Source organism: Canis lupus, chromosome 23 (assembly GCF_048164855.1).
Source record: "Canis lupus baileyi chromosome 23, mCanLup2.hap1, whole genome shotgun sequence".
NCBI classification, from domain to species: Eukaryota; Metazoa; Chordata; class Mammalia; order Carnivora; family Canidae; genus Canis; species Canis lupus.
Window position 1 is genome coordinate 18295789 of NC_132860.1, and position 25187 is coordinate 18320975.

Below are 25187 nucleotides of genomic sequence, written 5' to 3' on the forward strand. Positions count from 1 at the left end.
CTTTTATTGAAGTGTTAAAATAATACATTTGTGCTATTCCCACTCAGGAAAAGTTCCAGGTAGAGGACAGACTTGGCTAGTGTGGAAAACCAGCTTCTGCATGTTTTGTGGTTCTTTGGTCTTGATCTTGAAGGTAGAGTTCATATTAGTCCCTTATAGAATGCAGACATAACTGAGTGGTACAAGAGCCTGTTTTAGCTTCCATGCTGAATAAAGACCCAGGCCACTGTTCCTTTTGTTGTTGTTGCAGTTCCCCAACCCCTTTGTAACTTAAGAGAATCTACTTAACATACTGGTTTAGTATTTGGAGCAAGGTGCCATTTAGGATTTCTCTTCTATTTCCATATAAATTTTATTAAATTAATAAATTGAAATTTAATTGCTTTTATTAAATTTAAATTTAATTAAATTTTATTATTAGCAGGAAGCTGTATGTGTGGGTATATTTCAGCTTATGGCCCACTGAGGTTTCTCAGTCATCTTTCTGATACCCATAAGGGAATCACACTCTGAGCATACCCTTGCTGAAATTTATCCTGATCCTTTCTTTCTTTTTCTTTTTTTTTTATCCTGATCCTTTCTAAATATGAAATTGTATTGAAGATTTTAACTTACTATTTGGCAGGCAAGTGCTTTGTTTTTGACTGGTTTTTATGTGTTTTGTTTTTTAACCTAGATTACCAGAGACTGATGACTGTGGCGGAGACAATTACAGCTCTCATGTTTCCTTTCCAGTGGCAGCATGTCTATGTCCCTATTCTCCCGGCTTCTCTCCTACATTTCTTAGATGCTCCTGTTCCATACCTGATGGGCTTGCATTCCAATGGCCTGGATGACCGGTCAAAGCTGGAGCTGCCTCAAGAGGTGAGAGGAATGTGGAACTTGGATCCTGGTGACTCTGGCCCCAGTCTAGGATTGGAGAGAGAATGGCTTTGGGATGAGCCCAGGGTGGTATTGAGTTTATTTTCTTTAATTTTGAGGAACATAAATACCTTTTCAGGGGAAAAAAAACATTTAGCTTAGTTTATGTCATTGCAGAAATATTTGTCATCTTTATTATTATATAACGTTACATACATTGTAAGCTCTGTGTTTATACTATCACGAATTGCCTTTTCCATATGTACTTTTTCAAGCACAGTATTTTATGTACTTTTCAAGACATTTCTTTTCTTTCTTTTTTTTTTTTAAAGATTTTATTTATTTATTCATGATAGTTACACAGAGAGAGAGAGAGAGGCAGAGACACAGGCAGAGGGAGAAGCAGACTCCATGCAGGGAGCCCGACGTGGGATTCGATCCAGGGTCTCCAGGATCATGCCCTGGGCTGAAGACGGCGCTAAACCACGGAGCCACCTGGGCTGCCCTAGGCCTCCAACTCTTGATCTTAGCTCAGGTCTTAAACTCAGGGATGTGAATTCAAGCCCCTGACTCAGGCTCTGCACTAGGCATGGAGTCTACTTAAAAAAAAAAGAAAAAAGAAATCTTTCCATTCTGTAACTTTAAATATACACAAGAGTAGCATAATGAATTCCTGTGTTCTTAACACCCAGCTTCAACAGTTATCATACACATTAAAGTGTATTTTACTTTCATACCTCTTACCCCTATTATTTTAAGGAAACCCCACATAATATAATTTCATAATTTAAAAAAAATTTTTTTTAAATTTTTATTTATTTATGATAGTCACAGAGAGAGAGAGAGAGAGAGAGAGGCAGAGACACAGGCAGAGGGAGAAGCAGGCTGCATGCACCGGGAGCCCGATGTGGGATTTGATCCCGGGTCTCCAGGATCGCGCCCTGGGCCAAAGGCAGCGCCAAACCGCCGCACCACCCAGGGATCCCTATAATTTCATAATTACTTCATTAACCAGACCAAGTATTAATAAGTAAGTGGATTTCTTTTGCAGGCCAAGTTTATTTGTGAAAGTTGACCTGATCATAGTGGTTCTTGTGGTGCTGAGCTAGCTTTGAAAATTTTCCTTGTTCAAGATAAAGAAGGCCATGAGAAAGTACTTTTCCTCTCTTGCTGTAATTATGGCCTGCTCCTCTTTCCTGTTGTTTCAGATACCAAAAGAATCGATTAAAAACATGTATTTAGTTGTTTATTTCCTACTTTATTCTGAAACAGATTTAAAGCATGATTAAAATAAGATTGTTTATTTTTTACTTCTCTAGAATTACCCAAAGAACTATTCTACCTTTTTATGTCATTTTGTGGCTGGTATGAAACTACTTGGGAGAAGGGTTTTTATATTCTGAATTTTTTAGTTATTAGAAAGGCCTGGGAACAAGATTTTGGAATATACATACACTGGTGCTACATGGTTTTCTCCCTCCATCAAAATGTTTATGGGAAAAAAAAAAAAGAAAAAAAATGTTTATGGAGGGAGATTTTTTGCATAAGTGAGTAATATTAGTAAGGAGACTTCCTTCCAAAGAAGAGTACAGTCTCATGGAATTGGATCTGAGCCTCACTCATGTCATTGGGCACATCTGGGCAGCATCCTTGGTGAAATCCTGATAATTAGATCACACCTCTAATATTTACATTATAGTCAGATGCTTCTTTACTTTTTCTCTTTTGGTTTTAGGAGGAAAATGTCTTTCTTGTAGCTTCTTCCCTTTCTACCCCCTTTGCTGCTTTGCTTCTATAGAGCTTTGTGTTGCTTGGAATGGGACAAGATTAATTAAAGAAGAAAAGATCTAATTGATGGAGAAAATCATTGAGTTGGGGTATTAGGTTTTATATATATTTGTCTGCTTTACTGATAAATATTCATAAAAGATACATATCAGAGTTTGGAGAATGGAAACAAATGCATATTTAAATTGAAACCTCTTTATAATAAACCTAATGATCATTTAGTAAAGTCAGAATAACAACAAAAAGTGGTTGAAGGTAGAGAGCTTAAGAGGCATGCTACATACCAGTCTAAAAAGTAGGTCACTAGGCAAGAAGCCAGTTTTCTCAGCTTTATTTTCATCTTTGGCGTCAGCTTGTCATATATTTGGGGCAAGTTCTGTTCCTTGTAGGATCCGTCAACATCATTCTTAGTGTGCCTCATGTGTGTGGGTGTATGAAGAGGCTGATAGGAGACCAGCAGTTTTCTTAATAGGGGACTCAATGGGACTGTTTGAGAAACCCAAAAGTTCACTCTGTTCTGGGTATTGAGGCCTCCACTTTTGCAGTATTCCCCATTGTTGCTACATCCTTTGCTTCTCCCTATGATCTGCTTGGGAAGACCAGTGACAATGGAACTGTGGAATACCTGTGCATACTTAAACAATTCTAGGGTTTCAGAGTCCTACTTTATTCAGACTGTCCTTTTGAAGGTCACATATTTGTGTGGATTGTTTCAAGCTGGATATTTATCTTGATTTTTGGCAGATAACCTATAGAATATCCGAGCCTTGGGATGCCTGGGTGGCTCAGCAGTTGGGCGTCTGCCTTTGGCCCAGGGCATGATCCTGGGATCTAGGATCAAGTCCCACATCAGGCTCCTTGTGGGGAGCCTACTTCTCCCTCGACCTATGTCTCTGCCTCTGTGTCTCTCTTGAATGAATAAATAAAATCTTTAAAAAAAAAAAAAAAAAGAATATTTGAGTCTGTGTAGTCCCTATCGGGAACTTTAGACTGGGGAGAACTTTCTCAAGGACTAAAGCACCAAGAAAGATATGCATAATGAATGAAGACTAATAATGTCTCTGAAAAACAACTTTGGGATGTCTCACAAGTTATATATATGTGTATATAATTTTTTTTAAAGATTTGTAAGTAATCTCTACACCCAGTGTAGGACTCAAACTTATAATGCAGAGATCAAGAGTCACATGCTCTACTGACTGAGCCAGCCAGGAGCCCCATAGATGATATATGTTTCTAGTAAAAAAAATTCTGACAGGGATCCCTGGGTGGCTCAGCGGTTTAGCGCCTTCCTTCGGCCCAGGGCGTGATCCTGGAGACCTGGGATCAAGTCCTGCATCAGGCTCCCTGGATGGAGCCTGCTTCTCCCTTTGCCTATGTCTCTGCCTCTCTCTAGCTCTCTCTCTTTCTCTGTCTCTGTCTCTCGTGAATAAATAAATAAAATCTTAAAAAATTCTAACACTGCACGGAAGTATAAAGAATAAAGTAAAAATGACTTTAGATTTTACCACCAAGAGATAACTCCTTTTAACATTTTGGTAGACATCCTGTGGTATCTTTATACTGCTCGGAGGCCGTTTGAGGCAGAACTGGGGAAATTTACTTGGGCCTGCAAGGGTGCATCATCAGGGTAGTGTGGCAAGCTTGATTTATAAAAGGGACTTTCTCCAGAGGGATGGAGATTGTACATTTCCTAGATCCCTAAATCAGAATTCATTAGTTGCCGCCCCATCTTGGGGTATCAGAAGTCTGTGAAAAAGCCCTTTGTTCCTTTTTATACCAACGCATGAGCTCAGCTGTCCCTGAGCAAGGGAAAGTGCTGAGCTGCCTTTGTGAGGCATTCTTTGTCCTGTGCTTCTCTTTTGGGTTTCATTGTGTGAGTCCAGGAAGGAGGCATTTTGTCCACAGCTATGTCAGGGAAAGCAGGCAGAGGATATTAGAAGATGGTGTTACTTCTTTCTATCTTGGGTCCTTCTTTCTTTCCTACTGTTTTTTCTTTTTTTCTCGGGATACTCCTTCAGTAGCCTTTCCCCAGTAATGTTTATGTGGAGCTTCCCTTCAGTGAATAACATAGAGATAGACTAGAGATGAAACTGATTATGATTTGGTATTAGAAACACTCATGGCTGGGAAGGGGCACTGTGACTTCCTGCAGGAAAAGATTTGGGAGACTTTTTGGTATTTTGGGGATCCATGTGGTTATTATTACTTCAGAGCATCTAAGTCTTCCCCTTACCTCTCCCAACAAGGTAGGATTTAAATGAGTCTACACAGACTCAGGAACCCACTGATCATGTGGGTTCAGTGTCTCTTCTAGGTTACTTTTTGTCTCCCAAGTTGTTGTTGTTGTTTTTTTTTTAAGATTTTATTTATTTATTCATGAGAGACAGAGAGAGAGAGAGAGAGGCAGAGACACAGGCAGAGGGAGAAGCAGGCTCCATGCAGGGAGCCCGACGTGGGACTCGATCCCGGGTCTCCAGGATCACACCCTGAGCGGAAGGCAAATGCTCAACCGCTGAGCCACCCAGGCGTCCCCCCCCCCCTTTTTTTTTTTTAAAGATTTTATTTATTTATCTCCCAAGTTGTTTTGCAGGAGTTGGCTTCTTACCTGAGGAAAGGGGTGTATGAGGAGTTTGAGGTGGGCTTGCAAGTTGCTTCTGTTTGCCAGAACTTTTGGTGTGTGGGAGAAAATAGTGTGAGGCTATTGTATGAGGTTAGTATTTGAATGACCTCGTATTTCACTTTGCCTTCTCATCCTTACCTCCTTTAGCCCAACTCTGCAAAGAATGGCTAGTGGTATCTACTCGGAGACTCCTGTCTTAATCTAGCCCATCTCCTAGATGCCTAAGTTGCACTCTCTCTTCTAGCTACCTCCTACCAGGAGTATATCTACAATATGTGGACATAGCATTTGGAGTTCATAAAATTCTTTACAGACATTCTGTATTTGGCTCACATCAGTGGGAGAAAAGCCAACTAAGGATTGTTGAGTGGATGCAGTTATTTTTAGATGCCTCTGTATTTTCAATTGGATAAACTGCCTTTTTTTTTTCTACAGAGAGGAGAACCAGTGGGGTAAATGATTGCATTGTGTGCCTCTGGTGGGTCATACAACTTTGTTTTGTTAGCTGTATGGACAAGGCTTATGAGGCAGGTGATCTTCATGACTAAATTTAATTGTCTTTGCTGTCTTTTTAAATGGCTTGATATGAAAGAATTTATAATTTTAGAATCTTAGGGGAACAAACAAGCCTATTTTTAGGCGTTAAACATTTATTGGCTCTTTTTCTAGTCAAGGCTTAAACTTGTTACCCAGTGGAGGAACTCCAGAAAGTGAATTTTAAAGGGATTCTTCTTCTAATTTTTATATCTCAGATATAGAAAATTTCTCTTTTTTTTTTTTACTTGTAGATTGGTAGATGGAATAGTTTATACACCCAGCAAATGTTTGTTGAATGAATGCATGCATGGACATGTTAAATACATGAAGTTTTGAGATTTTGTGGAATAGTTATATTCAACTAGACTTATGTCATTGGTACAGGGAAAACTAGGAGGATCAGTGGATCAGCCCTTTGATATACAATAGAGGTACCATCCAAAGGAGGGATTGTTAAATAATGGAGCTGGAAAAATTATTTGTCCAAAAGGGAAAAAAGTAAAAGTATCATAACAAAATCAACTTGAGATGGATTAAGAAGTTATAAATGTTATGAGCAAAAGTTTAAATCTTCTAAAGATAATAAGTACATTTCTGACCTTGGGTAAAGACTTTGTAAACAAGGTACAGAAAGCACTATCCATAAAATAAAAGATTGATAAATTTTTAGTAAGAGGCAAAAGATTTATGTGGTCTAAAGAGAAACTAGCGTATAAATTTGATTTTTTTAAATTAAGAGAAAGGCATCTTAAATGAAAAGATATGATAAAAACTAGAAGATATGTAACACATACACCTACAAAGAATTAGCATCAGAAGATTGTAAAGAACTTGTACAGACTAGTAGGATAATGAAAGCAACCCAGTAGAAAAACGAGCTAAAGACATGAATAAGTATTGCATAAAAATGCACATGTTTTTCACTAGCAACCAGAGGAGTATAAATTAAATGCTCCCATTTCAGTGGCAAATTAAGAAATCTGATAGTACCAAGTTTTGGTAGGATTTTGATCAGTAGGATCACTAGATTGTTGGTAAAAATGTAAATTGTTATAACCACTTTGGACACAGCTAGGCATTATCTTTATAAAGTTGCACATTTGCATAGCTTACAACACAGTAATTCCACTCCTAGGATACACCCAAGAGAAGATCTTGCACACATGTCCAAGAAACGTGTAAAAATGTAAAAGCAATAAATAGGAAAGAACTTAAATGCCCTTTAATGGGAAAATTGATAAATAAGCTGTGTTACATCCACACAGTGGAATATTATACAGCAATGAAAATGAATATCATATAACTACATATAAGAAAATGGCTGACTCTTAGTAACCCAGTGTTGAGTGAAGATAAGTAGTATAACACTGCTTAAGGAATGGCAATCCTTTCTTAAATTTAAAAAACAAGGAAACACTTAATGGCATATATATGTGATAAATTATAAAATGAAAGGCAAAAAGATAATAAATAGAGTTTTCTGAATCATAGTTGCCTGGGGATGGGAAGATGTAGGTTGGAGGGTGGAATTGGGGAAGAGTATATAGGTAGATAAAGTATTGGTAATGTTCTAGTTCTGGATTGCGCAGGGCAAAAAGGTTTTTATTTTATTTTATTTTATTTTATTTTATTTTATTTTATTTTATTTTATTTTATTTTATTTTATTATTTTTTTTCAAAAAGGTTTTTAGATTGTCCCCAGAAAGTCTTCAGTTTATATTCCTAATATCAGTGTATGAGATGTTTGTTTTATAGTAATTTGGCCAGCATTGGACTTTATAGATCTTGTATCTTTGCCAGCCCAGTGGCTGAAAAATATTTTGTCTGAATTTCTTGGATTATTAGCAAAATTGAACATCTTTTCATACACACACACACACACACACACATATATATTTAAACCTTTATTTATTTGAGAGAGACAGTGTGTAAGCAGGGGGGAGAGGCAGAGGGAGAGGAAGAATCCTCAAGCCGATTCCCTGCTGAATGTGGAGCCTGATGTGGGGCTCTATCCCAGGACCCTGCAATCATGACCTGAGCCAAAATCAAGAGTCCATTGCTTAACTGACTGAGCCACCTAGGCACCCCCATCTTTTCATATATTGGAAAAATTAATTAACTGAAAGTTTTGTGTTTTCCTTCCATAACAAGTTCCCACTTTTCAATTGGGTGAATTATTTTTGTTTCAATGATTATTTCTTTGGTTATTAGCCTTGAGTTATTTATGACAATTACTGTTTCCTAGATTGTTTATCTTTTAATTTTTTTATGGCAGTATTTACCTTTTTGGCTTTTAGTCTTGTATGAAGTTTAGAGAGCCCAACTCTACCTTAAGATAGAGCAGTAATCTTTTATAGTTTTGTTAATGCTTTTGTGGGTTTATTTAACTTATTAAACTTTTTGTTATGGGGAACATGAATACAGGTAAGAGTATAGAAGCTAGCATTCATCATTTTATGACAATCATCAACTCATGGCTGCTCTTCTTTCTGTATCATCTTCCCTCTCCCCTCTCACCCTACTGGATTATTTTGAAATAAGTCTCACACAGCATTATTATGTTTTTCAAATATATTCAATATCTATCTCTAAAAGATACTCTTTTTAGGAAAATAAAGTGGTTTTATTTTTTATATTTAAATCTATAGTCTATCTCAAGTTTATTTTTGAGTATGGTATTCTATTTTAATATTTCTAAATGTACAGCCATCTGTCCTGAAAACATTTATTGAATGATCCATCCATGATACATGAGTCTGTTCAAGACTTTTCTTTTCCAGCAGATTATTTTGTTTGTATTAGAATCTAGTAAGGCAGTTGTTTTCTCAAAATTTTCTTGGCTATTTTATTCTTTCAGGCAAGATTCAGAATTAATTCATCACTGTTAAAAAAAAAGTCTTTCTGAAAAAAAAAAAAGTCTTTCTGGAATTTTGAAAAAAATTTATATTAAATTTACAAATAAAGTTTTAATTTTAATAAATAGGTGCTGAATATTTACGTCATCACAGAATCCACTGCTCTCTAAGATAAGTTTTTATCTCTCTCACTTTTTTTTTTTTTTTTTTAGATTTTATTTATTTATTCATGAGAGACAGAGAGAGAGGCAGAGACACAGGCAGAAGGAGAAGCAGGCTCCATGCAGGGAGCCTGATGCAGGCCTCGATCCAGGGACTCCAGGATCATGCCCTGGGCTGAAGGCAGGCACTAAACCTCTGAGCCACCTAGGGATCCCCTGTTTTTCTCTCTTTATTTCCATTTTATAACTGAGGAGACAGAATCAGAAAGGTTAAGTAAGTTTCCCTAGAAAGTGGCAGGGGAAGATTAGAACTCAGGTCTATTTCCTTCCTGAGCCCCACCTTCTTTATACGGTATCTCATACATGCCAATTTCAGATATTTCTTCTTCTTTTTCTTGTTCATTATCCTTTCTTTTTTTTTTTTTTTTTTTCATTATCCTTTCTAAAGCTTTAATGCTCTTAATGCTCTGGAGTTGTTCACCCTCATCTTGTTTTGACTGCCAGGCTAACCTCTGCTTTGTGGATATTGACAACCACTTCATTGAGCTGCCAGAGGACTTGCCTCAGTTTCCCAACAAGTTGGAGTTTGTCCAGGAAGTCTCTGAGATCCTCATGGCATTTGGCATTCCTCCTGAAGGGAACCTTCATTGCAGTGAGAGTGCCTCCAAGCTGAAGAGGCTCCGGGCCTCTGAGCTTGTCTCTGACAAGAGGAATGGGAACATCGCAGGCTCCCCTTTGCATTCCTATGAGCTCCTCAAGGAGAATGAAACTATTGCCCGGCTGCAGGCCTTGGTCAAGAGGACTGGGGTGAGCCTGGAAAAGGTAAGATGCTATATATGAGTTTGTGACAGATTTGGTCTGTATGAGGGGGCTATCCTGGTGCAATACAGTGTGAAATGAGAAAGCACCTAGTTCAGGGCAAGACTTATTTGTGAGCAGTGGAAGAATGCTTTTGGATGGAAGATTCTGGCAAACATTATCTTAGTAAATGCTACTTAAATCTAAGTTTGGATAGCTTCTTACCAGGGCGTCAAGGAGGACCTGCTGTCATTCTTTGTGAACACTACAGTAGAGTGACTTGAAGGGATGACTGTGGTAACCTTTGTATTCAGACCTCTTTCACATCCAATGCCATTTGAGTTTCACAGCAACCTACAGCATGCAGAGCAGGTATTGTTAAACGCTGTTTTATCACCCAAGAAACTAAGGCTTGGAGAGCTTGAGTGTTTAGCCCAAGATTAAATGCCTAGGTAGTGGCTGAGTGGAGGCTAGATCCTAGTCCTTCTGAATGCTAGTCCTATGCTTTTTCTGGGATGAAATTAGCTTTCTATCTCCTGACTTTGATGAGACTGTTAACTTTGTGTAGTTTTTTTACCCATTCTTCACCCTCCCCCATTCTCACTGTTATTTTTATAAATTATAAGCAGAATGGGCTGATATAATCAGTTGTTGGGCTATTTTTTTAGTTAAGTATGAAACATCTCATTTTCCTGTTCTATTTAGTTAGTAAAGGAGATATTTTTAAAAAATGATGGCTAAAGGGAAACAGAGAGATTTAGAGAGGTTAAAACAGACACAGGAAAAAAATCTTAGGGAGAAAGATAAGGACAGTGATGTGGGGGAGAAAATCAAAGAAATGAAAGGAGAACCAGAGTTTGACTTTGTTGCTTTGCCTTATCATTTTCTCATTGACTTACCATATTTCTTCCTTTCCCTGACCCTTGAGATAAGTAGCAGCTTTTCCTCTATTGTTGAGTCACTTTTTTTGCCCATAATGATCTTTCTACTATCATTGAGTTCCTGGGTACCTACAGATGCCAATACCCTCGTTTTTCTGTATCAGAATTCCTTTCTTTTTCTCTTCTTCTCTTTTTTTCTCTTCTGCATTTGCTGTGAAGTACGTGACCACTGCAGGGCTACTCTGGGAGTGTGTGTGGGGGGGCGGGACAGATGAGTTGCATTTTGGGGGGATAAAGAGAAAGCTTATGTTTTCAGCTGTTGTTTCTTTTTTTGTAGCTGGAAGTACGTGAAGACCCCAGCAGCAATAAGGATCTGAAGGTTCAGTGTGATGAGGAAGAACTCAGAATTTACCAGCTAAACATTCAGATCCGTGAAGTTTTTGCAAATCGTTTCACTCAGATGTTTGCAGACTATGAGGTGTTTGTCATTCAGCCCAGCCAGGATAAGGAGTCCTGGTTTACCAACAGGGAGCAGATGCAAAACTTTGATAAAGTGAGTAATCGTGTTCGGTAGGTGGTAAGGAATGAGAACCTGCCAGAGCCTCTGGCTTGGATTTATCTTAAGATGCGTTTTCTTTCATTATATTATGTACTGGAAACAAGTTCATGGTCCTTCTGATGAAATATGAAATCTTGTTTTAGAACAGAGTGCTTGTTGTTACTAACAGGTTACTTACCTTTAGTCAGAGAGCTCCTTTGAGCTAAGGTGCATATGCAGGTTGAACATCAAGATTCTGGGAAGAAGAAAAAAAGATTCTGGGAAGATTGGTTGCCATAGTAGGTTACCTGAGTAAGTTTGAGCTAGTGTGTCAAAGTTTCAGAGTATCTGATATTATATGTGTTAAAAAAAACAATGAAGAGATTTTGCTGTTTGCTTTTCATAAAGACCTAGGAAACCTCAGGAAACCTAGGAAAAAAATAACCTACTGGATCCTTTGGGTGTGTTACCTTTGTTGGTCAAGGCTGATTTACCTGCTTTTCTCTCCTTTTTCATGACTGTGTTCCCTTTCGGTCTCACCAGGCATCTTTTCTATCAGACCAGCCTGAGCCATATCTGCCCTTCCTCTCAAGATTCCTAGAGACCCAGATGTTTGCTTCTTTCATTGATAACAAAATCATGTGTCATGACGATGATGATAAAGACCCAGTGCTCCGGGTATTTGATTCTCGAGTAGACAAGATCAGGCTGTTGAATGTTCGGACACCTACTCTCCGCACATCCATGTACCAGAAGTGTACTACTGTGGATGAAGCAGGTGAGACTTTTTTGGTGCTGTACTTGCCTTTTGGATTATGTCACTAGAGTGTCCCTGTTCCTAAACATGCCAGCTTCTTTCCCTGTTTCTGTTTCTGCATAAATTATTCCCATTGCCTTCCTCTTTTTTTGCCTGGCAGACTACTTCTACTTTAACACTGTATCTGGGATGCCTGAGTAGCTCAGTGGTTGAGTGTCTGCCTTCGGCTCAGGATGTGATCCTAGAGTCCTGGGGTCAAGTCCTACATTGAGTTTCCTACGTAGAGCCTGTTTCTTCTCCCTCTGCCTATGTCTCTGGCTCTCTCTCTGTGTCTCTCATGAATAAATAAATAAAATCTTAAAAAAAAAAAAAATAACAGGAGAGGATCCCTGAGTGGCTCAGCAGATTAGCACCTACCTTTGGCCCAGGGCGCAATGCTGTAGTCCCGGGATCGAGTCCCGCATCAGGCTCCTGGCATGGAGCCTGCTTCTTCCTCTGCCTGTGTCTCTGCCTCTCTCTCTCTCTCTCTGTGTCTATCATGAATGAATAAATAAATCTTTAAAAAACAAAACAAAACACTGTGTCGTTAGAAATGAGTCCTGCTATAAGAAATAGAAAATCTAATCAGCTTTTGGTTAGACAGATGAGGTTATTTTTCTCAAATTACTAACAAGTGCAGAATTGTGGTTTTTGGTGTTGGCTCAGTTGCTTAACAGTGTAATCAAGAACTGAGATTCTATCTTTTCATTCGGTTATCCTTAGTATATTGACTTTTATATTCATACTTGTTGCCTCGTGGTTATAAGAGGCTTTTTATGTTTACATTCAAGGCAGGAAGAGGGGAAGATTGTTGCCAGTGATATTTTCCCTCTTGTATCAGAAAACAAAAGCTATCCCAGAAATTCCCAACAATTTCTGTTGTCTCATAGGCCACAACCATGTTATATGACCATCCATAAGTGCAAAGGAAGCTATGAAAGTGAATATTGAACTGGGTGTAATGTTACCCAGAACAATACTGAGGCTCTACCAGCAAGAAAGAAAGATATATGAGTTATGATTAGGCACTTGACAGTGTTTGCTGCAAAAACTTAACTGAAATGTCTCTTCCTCTTTGGAGCCTTTTCTGATGACCTCAGGCTGAGTCAGTGGTGCTTTGCTCTGCTCCTGTGGTGCTTTGTCCTTGTGTCTTCTCTATAATCTCTATTTGTTTGCACTGTCATTATTAGAGAACAGTTTAAGAGCAGAGACTATTCAGTTTCTTGCCCTCGGTCTGCTAGCATTGGCCTAGTGCATAGATGTTAAAAGTTGTTTCCTACATGCATGATTGAAAACACCTTTTTGTTTGCAGAGGCCCTATCTAGGTCAGTTTAGCTAGAGAATAGTCTCATTTAAGGTGTCAGATTAAGTAGTGTGATTACTTCCTTGTGGGTTGTTCACTGTCCTTCTTTTAGCCTGTTTGTATATTTTGTTCATTCATTTACTAAATAGTATAATATCTGTTATATGCTCAATTGGTAGGTGTATCAACAAATATTTACTGAGTGAATGAATGTACCACGTATTTTTCTAGGTTTTGAAGATGAAACTGGTGACATTTTTTTTTTTTTTTTTTAGATTTTATTTATCTTAGAGAGGGTGAGTGTGTGTGTGTGTGTGTGTGTGTGTGTATGTGTGTGCACAAGATCCTGGGGAAGAGCAGAAGGAGAGGGAGTGGGAGAGAAAAAGAATTGCAAGCTGACTCTGCACTGAGCATGGAGCCCAATGTGGAGCTCAGTCTCATGACCCTGAGATCATGACCTGAGCCGAAATGAAGAGTCGAAGTTACCTTACTTAGCCACCCAGGCACCCCAAAATTGGTGACAATTTGGACAAAGTCCAGTCTTCATCAAAATCATATTCTCTAGCTGTCTATCTTTACCTTTTAGCTCTTATTCCAGGCCTTTATTAAGATGACAGTCCTCTTGGTTAAGGCTTTAGGACATGTTGCTTATGTAAGTGGATTACTCTAACATAGTTATTATTGGCTCCTGGAACACATCAGGCTTCGTATTCCTTAACCCTGCCTAATATTTTGGTTCTAGGAAGTTTGACAGAGATTTTTTTTTTTAAAGAGGGTCAGTTTACAGAAACATCTCCCAAGCCATCAGTTTAAATCAGGACTTCCCAATCTTTTCATGTTGTGCTGCATTTGAAAATTGTGTATATGATTCACTGGAATAAAGGGAAGGATTTGCTTATAGCAAGAGGCTATAAAGCAGGAAGCTCTAGTCACTTGAGGCCTTGCGCATCAGCCACAAGGGTCTAGGCAATCAATTCTCAGCCCATCTATAATCCATTTGTTGAAAGCCAAACACTGCAGCATGCTGATTTGAATTACTCTGGTCTCAGTTGTGGCCAGGGCACGTGTTCTAATGGGTCCTCCTTTGTACGACTCATTTTTAGGAAAATGGGTCACAGACCCCTTGGCAACTCTGTGCTTTGCTCCTAGGAATAATGGCAGTATTTTAGGTATGCTCCTGAGAGATGTACTCCAAATATGCTAGAGTAGAGTTTTTGCCACTGGCCTCAGATCCCTGGCCTGGAGGACTAGTTTAGTCACCTCACCCCATCTCACACCTCAGCTTCTTGAAGCAACCTGTTTGGAAAATGGTAAAAACAGAACTAAAAGGATCTTTTTGGAGATCCTTAAAAATGCTGCATTTAAAGGGGATCTTGATGGCAATCAGTTCTCACTGACTAATTTTATAGATAAAGGTGTTTTTTTGATTCACCATTGTATCTGCAAGGCCTAGAATAGCACCTGGCACATTTTATTTTTTTATTTTTTAAGATTTTATTTATTTATTCATGAGAGAGACACAGAGAGAGAGAGGCAGAGACACAGGCAGAAGCAGGCTCCATGCAGGGAGCCCAACGTGGGACTCAATCCCGGATCTCCAGGATCACGCCCTGGGCTGAAGGTGCCCTGGGCTGAAGGCGGTGCTAAACTGCTGAGGCACTCGGGCTGCCCTCTGGCACATTTTAGACACTGAATAAATTCTCTGAATGAGAGTAAGATTGGGAGGAAGTGAGGGAGGCCCAAAGAGAGAAGGTGACTTGACCTAGGATAACATCAAGTCCCAAAGGCTGAGATATTTTTATATGACTAGGAAATACCAGGAGAGTTACCAGCTTTTTTGGTTCTTACTCCTTTTTTTTTTTTTTTTTTTTTAATTGGCCGGCTTGGCTCATGATCCACACCAACCTAGAGGTGCTGCAAACATGAGGGCAGGAGGTGCTCTGAGAAGCAAAGTGCACATGAGCCTGTTTCTCCTCTCAACTTGCAGGCAGGCTCCCACAGATTGGTCTAAGATAAGAACCCTTCAGGGCTCACTGTAGTCCCAGGTGGGGACCTGCCTTATTCTTTAAAATTTTTGAAAACTTTGGCTCAGGTTGTGATCTCGTGGTCTTGGGATTGAGCCCAATGTTGGGCTCCCTGCTCAACGGAGAAGTCAGCTTGCCCCTCCTCTGGCTTGTGCTCTTTCTGTCCATCTGTCTCTCTCAAAATCTTTAAAAATATTTTTTGAAGTATAATTGATGTAAGAAAACTGCACATACTTAAAGTTTTGGTATATGTATACATTTACATCAAGAACAAGCAAATACATTCATTATTTTCAGAAGTTTCCTCATGGCCTTTTGTAATACCTCCATCCTGTCCCGTCCCCATTCTCCCCCCAAATGCTGAGGCAACCAGTGCTATGATATGTGTTATTTTCTAGAATTTTATATAAATGGAATCACACTGTATTTTCTTTTCTCTTTTTCTTTTCCTTTTCCTTTTCCTTTTTGTCTGGCTTCTTTTACTCCGCATCATTATTTTGAGGTTCATTCATGTTCCCTTTATTGCTGAGTAGTATTCCATTGTATAGATATTGCTGCAATTTATTTACCTGTTGGTGGGCATTTGGGCTATGAACATTTGTTTACATGTTTTCCTTTCCCTTGTATAAATACCTAGAAATGGAAGGACTGGATCATGTGATATTTGTATGTTGACTTTTTTAAAGAAACTCACAAATTGTCTTTCACAGTGTTTGGTTGTAATTTTATATTCCTGTTAGCAGAGTATGAGTTACAGTTCCTCTACCTTGTTGCCAACATTTGGTATGGTCAGTCTTTTCAATTTTAGCTATTCTAATAGGTTTGTAGTAATATCTCATTGTATTTTTGATTTGGGTGTCCCTGATGACTAATGGTGTTGAACATTTTTCCATCGCTCATTTGCCATTCATCATTTCATCTTTTCTGGTGAAGTGTCTTCCCTCTCCCCTCTTTTGGGCTTGTTTGTTTTCTTTTTATTGAGTTTTAAAAGTTGTTTATATATTCTGGTTACAAGTCCTTTATCAGACAGATGATTTGCATATATTGCCTTACTCTGTGGCTTGTCTTTTTGTTCTCTTAACAGTGATTTTTAAAGAACAATGTTTTAAATTTTGATGAGGACAGCCCAGGTGGCTCAGTGGTTTAGCGCTGCCTTCAGCCCAAGGCCTGATCCTGGAGACCCGGGATCGAGTCCCACGTTGGGCTCCCTGCATGGAGCCTGCTTCTCCCTCTGCCTGTGTCTCTGCTTCTCTCTCTCTCTCTCTCTCTCTCTCTCTGGGTCTCTCATTAATAAATAAATAAAATCTTTAAAAAAATTTTTGATGAGGCCTGATTTATCAGTTTTCAAAAAATGGATCAAATCTTTAAAAAAAAAAATGGGGTGGGACGGGACGCCTGGGTGGTTCAGTGGTTGAGCGTCTGCCTTTGGCTCAGGTCGTGATCCTGGGATGCTGGGATCCAGTCCTGCATTGGGCTCCCTGCAGGGGGCTGGCTTCTCCCTCTGCCTGTGTCTCTGCCTCACTCTCTCAGTCTTTCATGAATAAATGAATAAAATATTTTTTAAAAATTGGGATGCTTGCTGGCTTAGTTGGTAGAGCAGGAGACTCTTGGTCTCAGGGTTGTGAGTTTGAGCCCCATGTTGGGTGTAGAGATTACTTAAAAAATAAAATCTCTAGGAAAAAAACAGGTTATACTTTTGGTATTATATGTAAGAAATTTTTGCCCTAACCAAGGTCATAGATTTTTTTTTCTCTATAATTCTTTCTAAAAGTTTTATATAGTCAGGCTTTATATTTAAGTCTATGATCCATTTCAATTTTTATAGATGCATAAGCTAAGAATCTAAGTTCGTTTTTTCCATGTGGATATCTACTTGTTCCAGTGTCATATGTTGAAATAACTAGCCCTTTCTCCAGTGAATTGTCTTCTAACCTTTGTTAAAATATTGCTCTATATACGTGTGAGTCTATTTCTAGATTCTGTGTTTTGTTTCATTAATCTTTTAGTCTATATTTACATCAGTACCACACTGTCTGGATTACTGTAGTTTTGTATGAAATCTTGAAGTTAGGTAATGTTAGTCCTCCAACTTTATTCTTTTTCAAAGTTGCTTTGACTATTCTGGGTTCTTTGTTATATATATATGATCAGCTTATCAGTTTTCACAAATAAACTTTAGAGATTTTGATTGAAATTGCCTTGAATCCATAGATCAATTTAGAGAGATTTGACACCTTAACATTACTGAGTTCTCTCATCCATGGGGTGGCATATTTCTCCATTTATTTAGGTCTTCTTTAATTTCTCTCAGAGTTATGTAGTTTTCAGTGTGCAAGTTTTACATGTCTTTTGTCAGATTTATCCTTTTAAGTATTTCATATTTTTTGGTGTTATTATAAATGGTATTTTAAAATTTTAATTTCTGATTGTTCTTTGCTAAGATATAGAAATACAGTAGAGTTCTGTATATTGATATGTGCCCTGCAACCATATTATTATTTCTAGTAGTTTTTTGTACATTCTAGCAGATTTTTTTACATAGGTAATCATATTACTTGTAAATAATTATAGTTTTACTTTTTCCTTTCCAATCCAGATGCCTTTTATTTCTTTATCTTGCTGTGTTGCACTGGCTAGAATCTTTACTATAGTGTCAAATAGACATGGTGATAGTGGACATTGTTGTCTTAGTCCTGATTTTAGGGGAAAACATTCACCATTAAGTATGATGGGTTTTTCATTGGATATAATTTTTTTTAAGATTTATTTATTTAGAGAGAGAGTGCACAAGCCCTTAGCAGGGAGAGAGAGAATCTCAAGCCAACTCCCCACTGAGCTCAGAGCTTGACATGGGGCTCAATCTCACTACCTTGAGATCATGACCTGCACTGAAATCAATAGTTGGATGCTCAACTGACTGAGCCACCCAGGTGCCCCTCAGTGGATATCTTTTAATAGATGAATGTTTGTTTCTGTTACTAGTTTACTGAGAGTTTTTATCAGAAGTGAATGTTTTGTTTTGTCAGATGCTTCTTCTGCATCTATTGAGGTAATTATATGGTTATTAAATTTAATTTTTTAATTTGGTGAATGACATTCATTGATTTTTGAATGTGTAAATCAACTTGCATTCCTGAAATAAACTGTACTTGGTCATGATGTATTATCCTTTTTACATATTATTGGATTGGGTTTACTAAAATTTAGTTTAGAATTTTTACATGTATGTTCATGAGGGATATTGGTTCATAGTTGTTTTTGGTAATATCTTGGTCTAATTTTTTTTTTTCCTTTGGTCTAATTTGGTATCAGGATAAGAATGAATGGATGAATGAATAAATAAATAAATAATTAATATATTAGAATATATAAGAATAAATAAAGCCAATAAGTTGGCAAAAATTCTCTCCTCTTCAGTTTCCTGGGAGACCTCTACGGGTTTGGCAAATTCATCAGTGAAGCCATCTGGGCCTGGAGTTTTTTGTTTGTTTATTTTTTAAGATTTTATTTATTTTTTCATCAGAGACATAGAGAGGGAGGCAGAGACACAAGCAGAGGGAGAAACAGGCTCCCTGCAGGCAGCGTGATGCAGGACTCAATCCCCAGACTGTGATCACTCCCTAGGCTCAAGGCAGACACCTAACCACTGAACCACCCAGGCATCACTGGGCCTGGAGTTTTTTATGGGAAGGTTTTATTTTTATTTTTTATTTTTTTATTTTTTAAATATTTTATTTATTTATTCATGAGAGACACAGAGAAAGAGAGAGAGGCAGAGACACAGGCAGAGGGAGAAGCGGGCTCCATGCAGGGAGCCGGACGTGGGACTCGATCCCGGGTCTCCAGGATCAGACCCTGGGCTGAAGGCGGCGCTAAACTGTTGAGCCACCCGGGCTGCCCTATGGGAAGGTTTTAAACTACAGATTCAGGGGCACCTGGCTGGCTCTGTTGGTAGAGCAAGCAACTCTTCCTCTCAAGGTTGTGAATTCAAGCCCCACATTGGGTATGGAGCCTACCTGAAAAAATTAAAAAATAAACTACAGATTCAATTTTAAAAATAGATATAGGGCTATTTATATTATCTATTTCTTGAATGAGCTTTCACAATTTCTGTTTTTCAAGGAGTTTCTGCATTTAACCTATTTTTATTTTATTTTTTATTTTTATTTATTTTTTTAAAAGATTTTATTTATTCATGGGAGACAGAGAGAGAGAGAGAGAGAGAGACAGAGACACAGGCAGAGGGAAAAGCAGGTTCCATGCTGGGAGCCTGATGTGGGACTCAATCCCAGGACTCCAGAATCATACCCTGGTCCAAAGTCAGCAGCTAAACCCCTAAGGCACCCAGGGATCCCCATATTTTTATTTTTTTTAAGATTTTACTTATTTATTCATGACACACAGAGAGACAGAGGCAGAGACACAGGCAGAGGGAGAAGCAGGCTCCATGCAGGGAGCCCGATGTGGGACTCGATCCCGGGTCTCTAGGATCACAGCCTGGGCTGAAGGCAGCGCTAAGCTGCTGAGCCACCCGGGCTACCCCTTAACCTACTTTTAAATTTATTGGCATTAAATTATTTATAATATTCCATTATTAATATCTGAAGAATCTGTAGCAATGTCACCTCTATCATCCCTGATACTGTTAATTTGTCTGCCTTTTTATCCTGACCAGACTTTTTTAAAATTAGTGTTCCTGATCTTCTGAAAGAACCAGTGTTTTGATTTATTAATTTTCTCTGATTTCATTGATTTTACTCTGGCCTTTATTATTTCCTTTCTTGTATTTACTCTGGATTTAATTTCTTCGTCTTTTTCTGGTTTCTTTAGGTGGAAGCTGAGGTCATTGGTTTGAGACCTTTGTCAAAAATAGGCATTTAGTGCTGTAAATATCCTTTCGAGTAATATTTTAATGACATGCTGATATTTTGTGTTTCATCTTTATTCAGTTTAAAAATACTTTCTGATTTTTTTTTAGCCATGAGTTTTACATAGAAGTGTATTTATTTAGTTTTAAGATGTTATTATTGATTATTGTGGTCAGAGGACGTACTTTTTATGATTCACATGATCTTAAATGTATTGAGACTTACTTTACAGCTTAGAATATGGTATATTTTTTAAAATTTAAAAAAATATTTGACTTATTTTTGTTGTTGTTCTCATCCAGAGAAAGCAATTGAACTGCGTCTGGCAAAAATCGACCATACTGCGATTCATCCCCATTTACTTGATATGAAGATTGGACAAGGGAAGTATGAGCCGGGCTTTTTCCCTAAGTTGCAGTCTGATGTACTCTCCACTGGGCCAGCCAGCAACAAGTGAGTCAACCCCAAGGATCCAGCTCCTTAACCAGGTGATGAGAGTTATCCAGTATCTAGGTCTGAGCTGATAGACGATCCCTGGAATTTTGTAAAGCAAATATGGAAAAGACCCAGACTGTCCAGGTTGTTCACTTGTTTGAACAGGAAAACAGGTGACAAAGATGACTAGTGCCTGTCTCTACTCTGCAAATTGGGATAGCTCCACATGCCCAGAAGCTGTGAAAAGCTAGACTGTAGATAGGTTACAATCATCTTTCGACTAAATCCCATACCATACCTAGCATCGTGTCTTCAGTAAGTGGTAACTGAAATAATTGGAGACTGAACTAAAAGTAGATACTTTAGCAGGGTTGCTCTTTTGTAGTTATTTTGGAGATGAGTATATCAAAGCCCAGAAAGTGTTGAATGAGTATAGTTTTGGATCTGCATGTGAGGTTTTTGGTACGTGCCTTAAGAGAGATAGATCTGTGTTCCCTGGGGAGTTTTTCTTGCCCAGTCACTGATCTCTTAAGCTCCTTTTCCTCAAGGTCTCTGAACTATCTCTGGTGACTTTTTGGTGATTTTCCCATGCCCAGTGTTGTTCCCTAGATTTTCAAGTTCTCTCCTATCAGTAACTTGACCTTACTTTCTTAGCATGATGTTCATAATTTGCCTGCTTGGATTCTGCCAGGTGGACAAAAAGGAATGCTCCTGCCCAGTGGAGGCGGAAAGATCGGCAGAAGCAGCACACAGAACACCTGCGTTTAGATAATGACCAGAGAGAGGTAAGAAACCTTAAGAGTGACAGTGACACTATGACTATTCTGCACTCTCTTTCTCTTTCCCATTCCCTTGGCCTCTGGTCTAATTCAAATGTCTTAGCAATAACCTTTCCCCATAAAGAAGGGTTAATACTAGGGTTAGTTCCTCATACCTGATCCTGGGCCTTGGTTATGACAAATCCAGGATGTATGATGTTCTGCAAGTGACAGCTGGCTACTAACCAGGTAGGTCCTCTCCCTGAGCCACACTGTTTGCAGCCCCATCAGGAATGATCTCTGTGCTTAAGAAGAGAGCCTTTCACTGTCCTTTCAGTACTCAGTCTTGCACGATGCTTTCTGGGGAGTATGACCGGAACCTCAGAAAATAAGATTCTGAAATTTGGGAGAATTACTTTATAATTTGTGAGGCTTATTTTGGGTAGTGTATTGTAATAAAGAAGTTAATTCTGTTGGAGAAGGAAGAAAAGATAAACTTGGGTCAATACTGTGAATCTCTGAAACTAGATGGTGGAGGACTTTTCTTCTGTTTTTTATGTATTTTAATTTAAAACATAATCTTGACTTTTTTGCTTAGAAGAGCAAAAGAGAGGAATGTTATAATCAGGTGCCTAGGGGTTAGGGACTCCTGAATTGACCCCCTGAGTTTACCAGCTGAGTTTCTTAGCTCTACTATAACTTGTTCCCAGTAAAGTTTCTAGTTCTAAACCTCTGGATGGAGACCCTACCTTATTTAATTCCAGAGAAGTTGTGAAAATGGAGCTTCACCTTCAGAAACCCATTTCAAGAACTTCTCTTTGAGAAAAGACCTGCAGTTTACATTTGGTACATTTAAAAATCTGTTAAAGCATATTATTTTCGTATGTATCTGACATCTCAGTGAATGGGAAAATAAATGCCATTTTGTCTTTGCTGTTTTTAAAGAAATAAGAGTTGCAAGGTATGGTTATGAATTTTTTTTAAAGATTTTATTTATTCATGAGAAAGACAGAGAAGCAGAGACATAGGCAGAGGGAGAAGCAGGCTCCCTATAGGGAGCCTGATGCAGGACTCAATCCTAGGACCCCAGGATCACAACCTAATCCAAAGGCAGACACTCAACCAATGAGCCACCCAGGTGCCCTGGTTATGAATTTTTAACCTCTGATTTATAGGATATGATTGGGTTCCAGAGTTTTTGTGAAGGTGAGCATAAGGGATTTGGGATTTTGGTATTATTTTATAAGTCTCCCCTGGGTCGTCCACCTCACCTCCATATTACTTCTTTCAACAGTGTTTATTGAGCATGTTTTCTTGGTCAGATCACTGTAGTAAATACTTCGAAATATAAAGATGACAAGGAGGCAGGCTTGTCCTCAAGGGATATCAGTTTATTAAGGAAATAAAGTCAGATACACAAATAATTTCAGTAGGATAGTGTTTTGAAAGGGCCATATGAAAAGCAAGCCAATGTTTGATCTCTGATTAGAGAAATCAGAAGTCAGTTCTACCTGGAGTAGTATTCAAACAAGAGTGATGGAACCACCATCTCTTTAAGCCTTGGAGGATGATGGGATGATGAGAGACAAAGAAGAGCATTCAAGTAGAAGAAATGAAGGATCAAATGCTTGGTAGTTGTTGTGTAATGGAGGCTACTGACAGAATACTTTGTAGTAAGGAGGTATAGGAGGTAGGTAACAAACTAGGAGTCAGGTAGCAGTAATCCAGGTGAAGGAATTGAAGCCTAAACTTGGGAGTTGGTAGTGGGGGCAGATTGAGGGACCAGAAGATATAAAGGACAGAATTGTATTCCTGGAATAAAGTCTAGGGTAAAAATACTGGTTGCGAACTTCTGATTCTGAGAGGATGTCAGTGTGTAGTTCACTGAATTGATGTGAGCTCTGTGTTAAATAGTATATTTAACAGCACATTGTAGAAAAACAGAAAATGCAGTTGTTTTGAATGTGCACTATTATTTTCCAGACCCTAATTTAGCAAGGCTATACTTTATGATAGAAAGGGTAGGTATCTATCTTTGATATGGGCAGAGGAGTTAAACTCCTTGCAGCTTGCGGTAGAAAATTAGTTTCTCAGTAATATTCTGAAATTTGAGTGGGTTTATACATTGAGCTGTATACATGCTGCAGCCATGTGTTATTAGCTTTGTGTTAGCTATGTGTTCTTTACCTCTTGTATTATTAAAGCAAAGGTAATTACAGTACTCATAGTATGCCTTACTTACATCAGAGAAAAATCATCATATTTTCTTAGTTTTTTTGTCTTTGCTGCAAGAATTTAAAACCCTCCCCACTCCAACTGTGAGCATAGGAAAGAGGCATAAGAAAATGTGGGATGATAGTATTGACCTCTTCAGGCTCTTAGTACTGGACACCTGCAGTTTGTGTGCATGGACCCAAAAAACCTTTGATTTTTCTCTGATGTAGAAGTACATCCAGGAAGCCAGGAATATGGGCAGTACCATCCGCCAACCCAAACTCTCCAACCTCTCCCCATCAGTGATTGCTCAAACCAACTGGAAGTTTGTAGAGGGCCTGCTGAAGGAATGCCGCAACAAGGTGAGCCATGGTTGCTTGTGTATGTATGTTCTTTCCCTTGGCGGTCATGGGGAGACCATATCTGGGCTCTGACCACTCTTTCTTGGTTTTAAAAATACTGTTAATATAATGGGATAGTATTGATTTTAAGATCTTGTTGTTTTGAATAAATATACCATTGCCAGAGAGCAAGCATACTTTGCTTGATATTAACATAATATGTATTCTTTAAAACTGAGAGGTGGATGTAGTTTTCAGCTTTAAACATCTTACATTACTTATATGAAATCCTTATAGTTCAGTTGTCTTCAACAGATTAGTCTTACACACATGAAAATGTTTTTGCTTCTGTTTTAATCTGATAGCAGTGATCTCATTATCTAGACACAAGAATTTACTGGGTGCCTACTATATTTTTAAAGATTTTACTTATTTATTCATGAGACACACACAGAGAGAGAGAGAGAGGGGCAGAGACATAGGCAGAGGGAGAAACAGGCTCCTTGCAAGGAGCCCAACGTGGGACTCGATCCCAGGTCTCCAGGATCAGGCCCTGGGCTGAAGGCAGCGCTAAATCGCTGAGCCACCCAGGCTGCCCCATAGTTTAAGCTTATTGTTGGGATGTTTTTCTCAATTCTACAGACAGTAATGTTTTTAAGCTTTATTTTTTTTTTATTGTTACGTATTTATTCATGGAAGACACACAGAGCGAGACAGAGACACAGGCAGAGGAAGAAGCAGGCTCCCTGTGGGGAGCCCGATGTGGGACTCGATCCCAGATCCCAGAATCTCGGATCTGAGCCAAAGGCAGACACTCAACTGCTGAGCTACCCAGGTGTCCCTGTTTTTAAGCTTTATTGAGGTATACTTGATATACAAAAAGTGCATACATATATATTTTTTAAGTAGGTTCCATACCAATGCATGACCTTGAGATCAAGATCTGAGCTGAGATCAAGGGTCGGTAGTTTAGGCAACTGAGCTACCCATGTGCCCCTACGCACATATTTTAATGTACACATTTTGACAAGTTTGGACATAGGCATACACCCATAATACTATCACCACAATCAAGATGCTAAACATATCTATCATTTTCAAAAATTTCCCTGTGTTACTCTGTGGGCTTGGTTTGTTTTTATAGTAAGTACACTTAACTTGAGACTTATTCTCTCTCTCTCTCTCTCAAAAATTTTATTTATTTCTTAGAGCAAGAATGAGCATGAGCTGAGGGAAAGGCAGATTCCCTGCTGAGCAGGGACCCCTCCCCACCCCCCCCACCCCCATTTGGGGCTCCATCCCAGGACCTTGGGATCATGAACTGAGCTGAAGATAGGTGCTTATCGACTGAGCCACCCAGGCACCCCTGAGATCCATAAAAATTCCATAAGAGATTACAGGCCATA

General features: G+C 38.7%; 1 protein-coding gene across 3 annotated transcripts in view; it reads left to right on the forward strand.

Moving 5' to 3' along the window:
* Positions 1-25187, forward strand: part of DENND5A (DENN domain containing 5A) — a 107928-nt gene that overhangs the window by 55519 nt on the left and 27222 nt on the right. For all 3 annotated transcript variants that reach the window (XM_072794128.1, XM_072794126.1, XM_072794127.1), the window contains 7 exons: positions 677-864; positions 9330-9647; positions 10842-11057; positions 11586-11820; positions 20336-20486; positions 21160-21253; positions 23671-23802. In XM_072794128.1, coding sequence (XP_072650229.1) covers positions 677-864; positions 9330-9647; positions 10842-11057; positions 11586-11820; positions 20336-20486; positions 21160-21253; positions 23671-23802 — 1334 coding nt within the window. The remainder of the gene's footprint in view (positions 1-676; positions 865-9329; positions 9648-10841; positions 11058-11585; positions 11821-20335; positions 20487-21159; positions 21254-23670; positions 23803-25187) is intronic.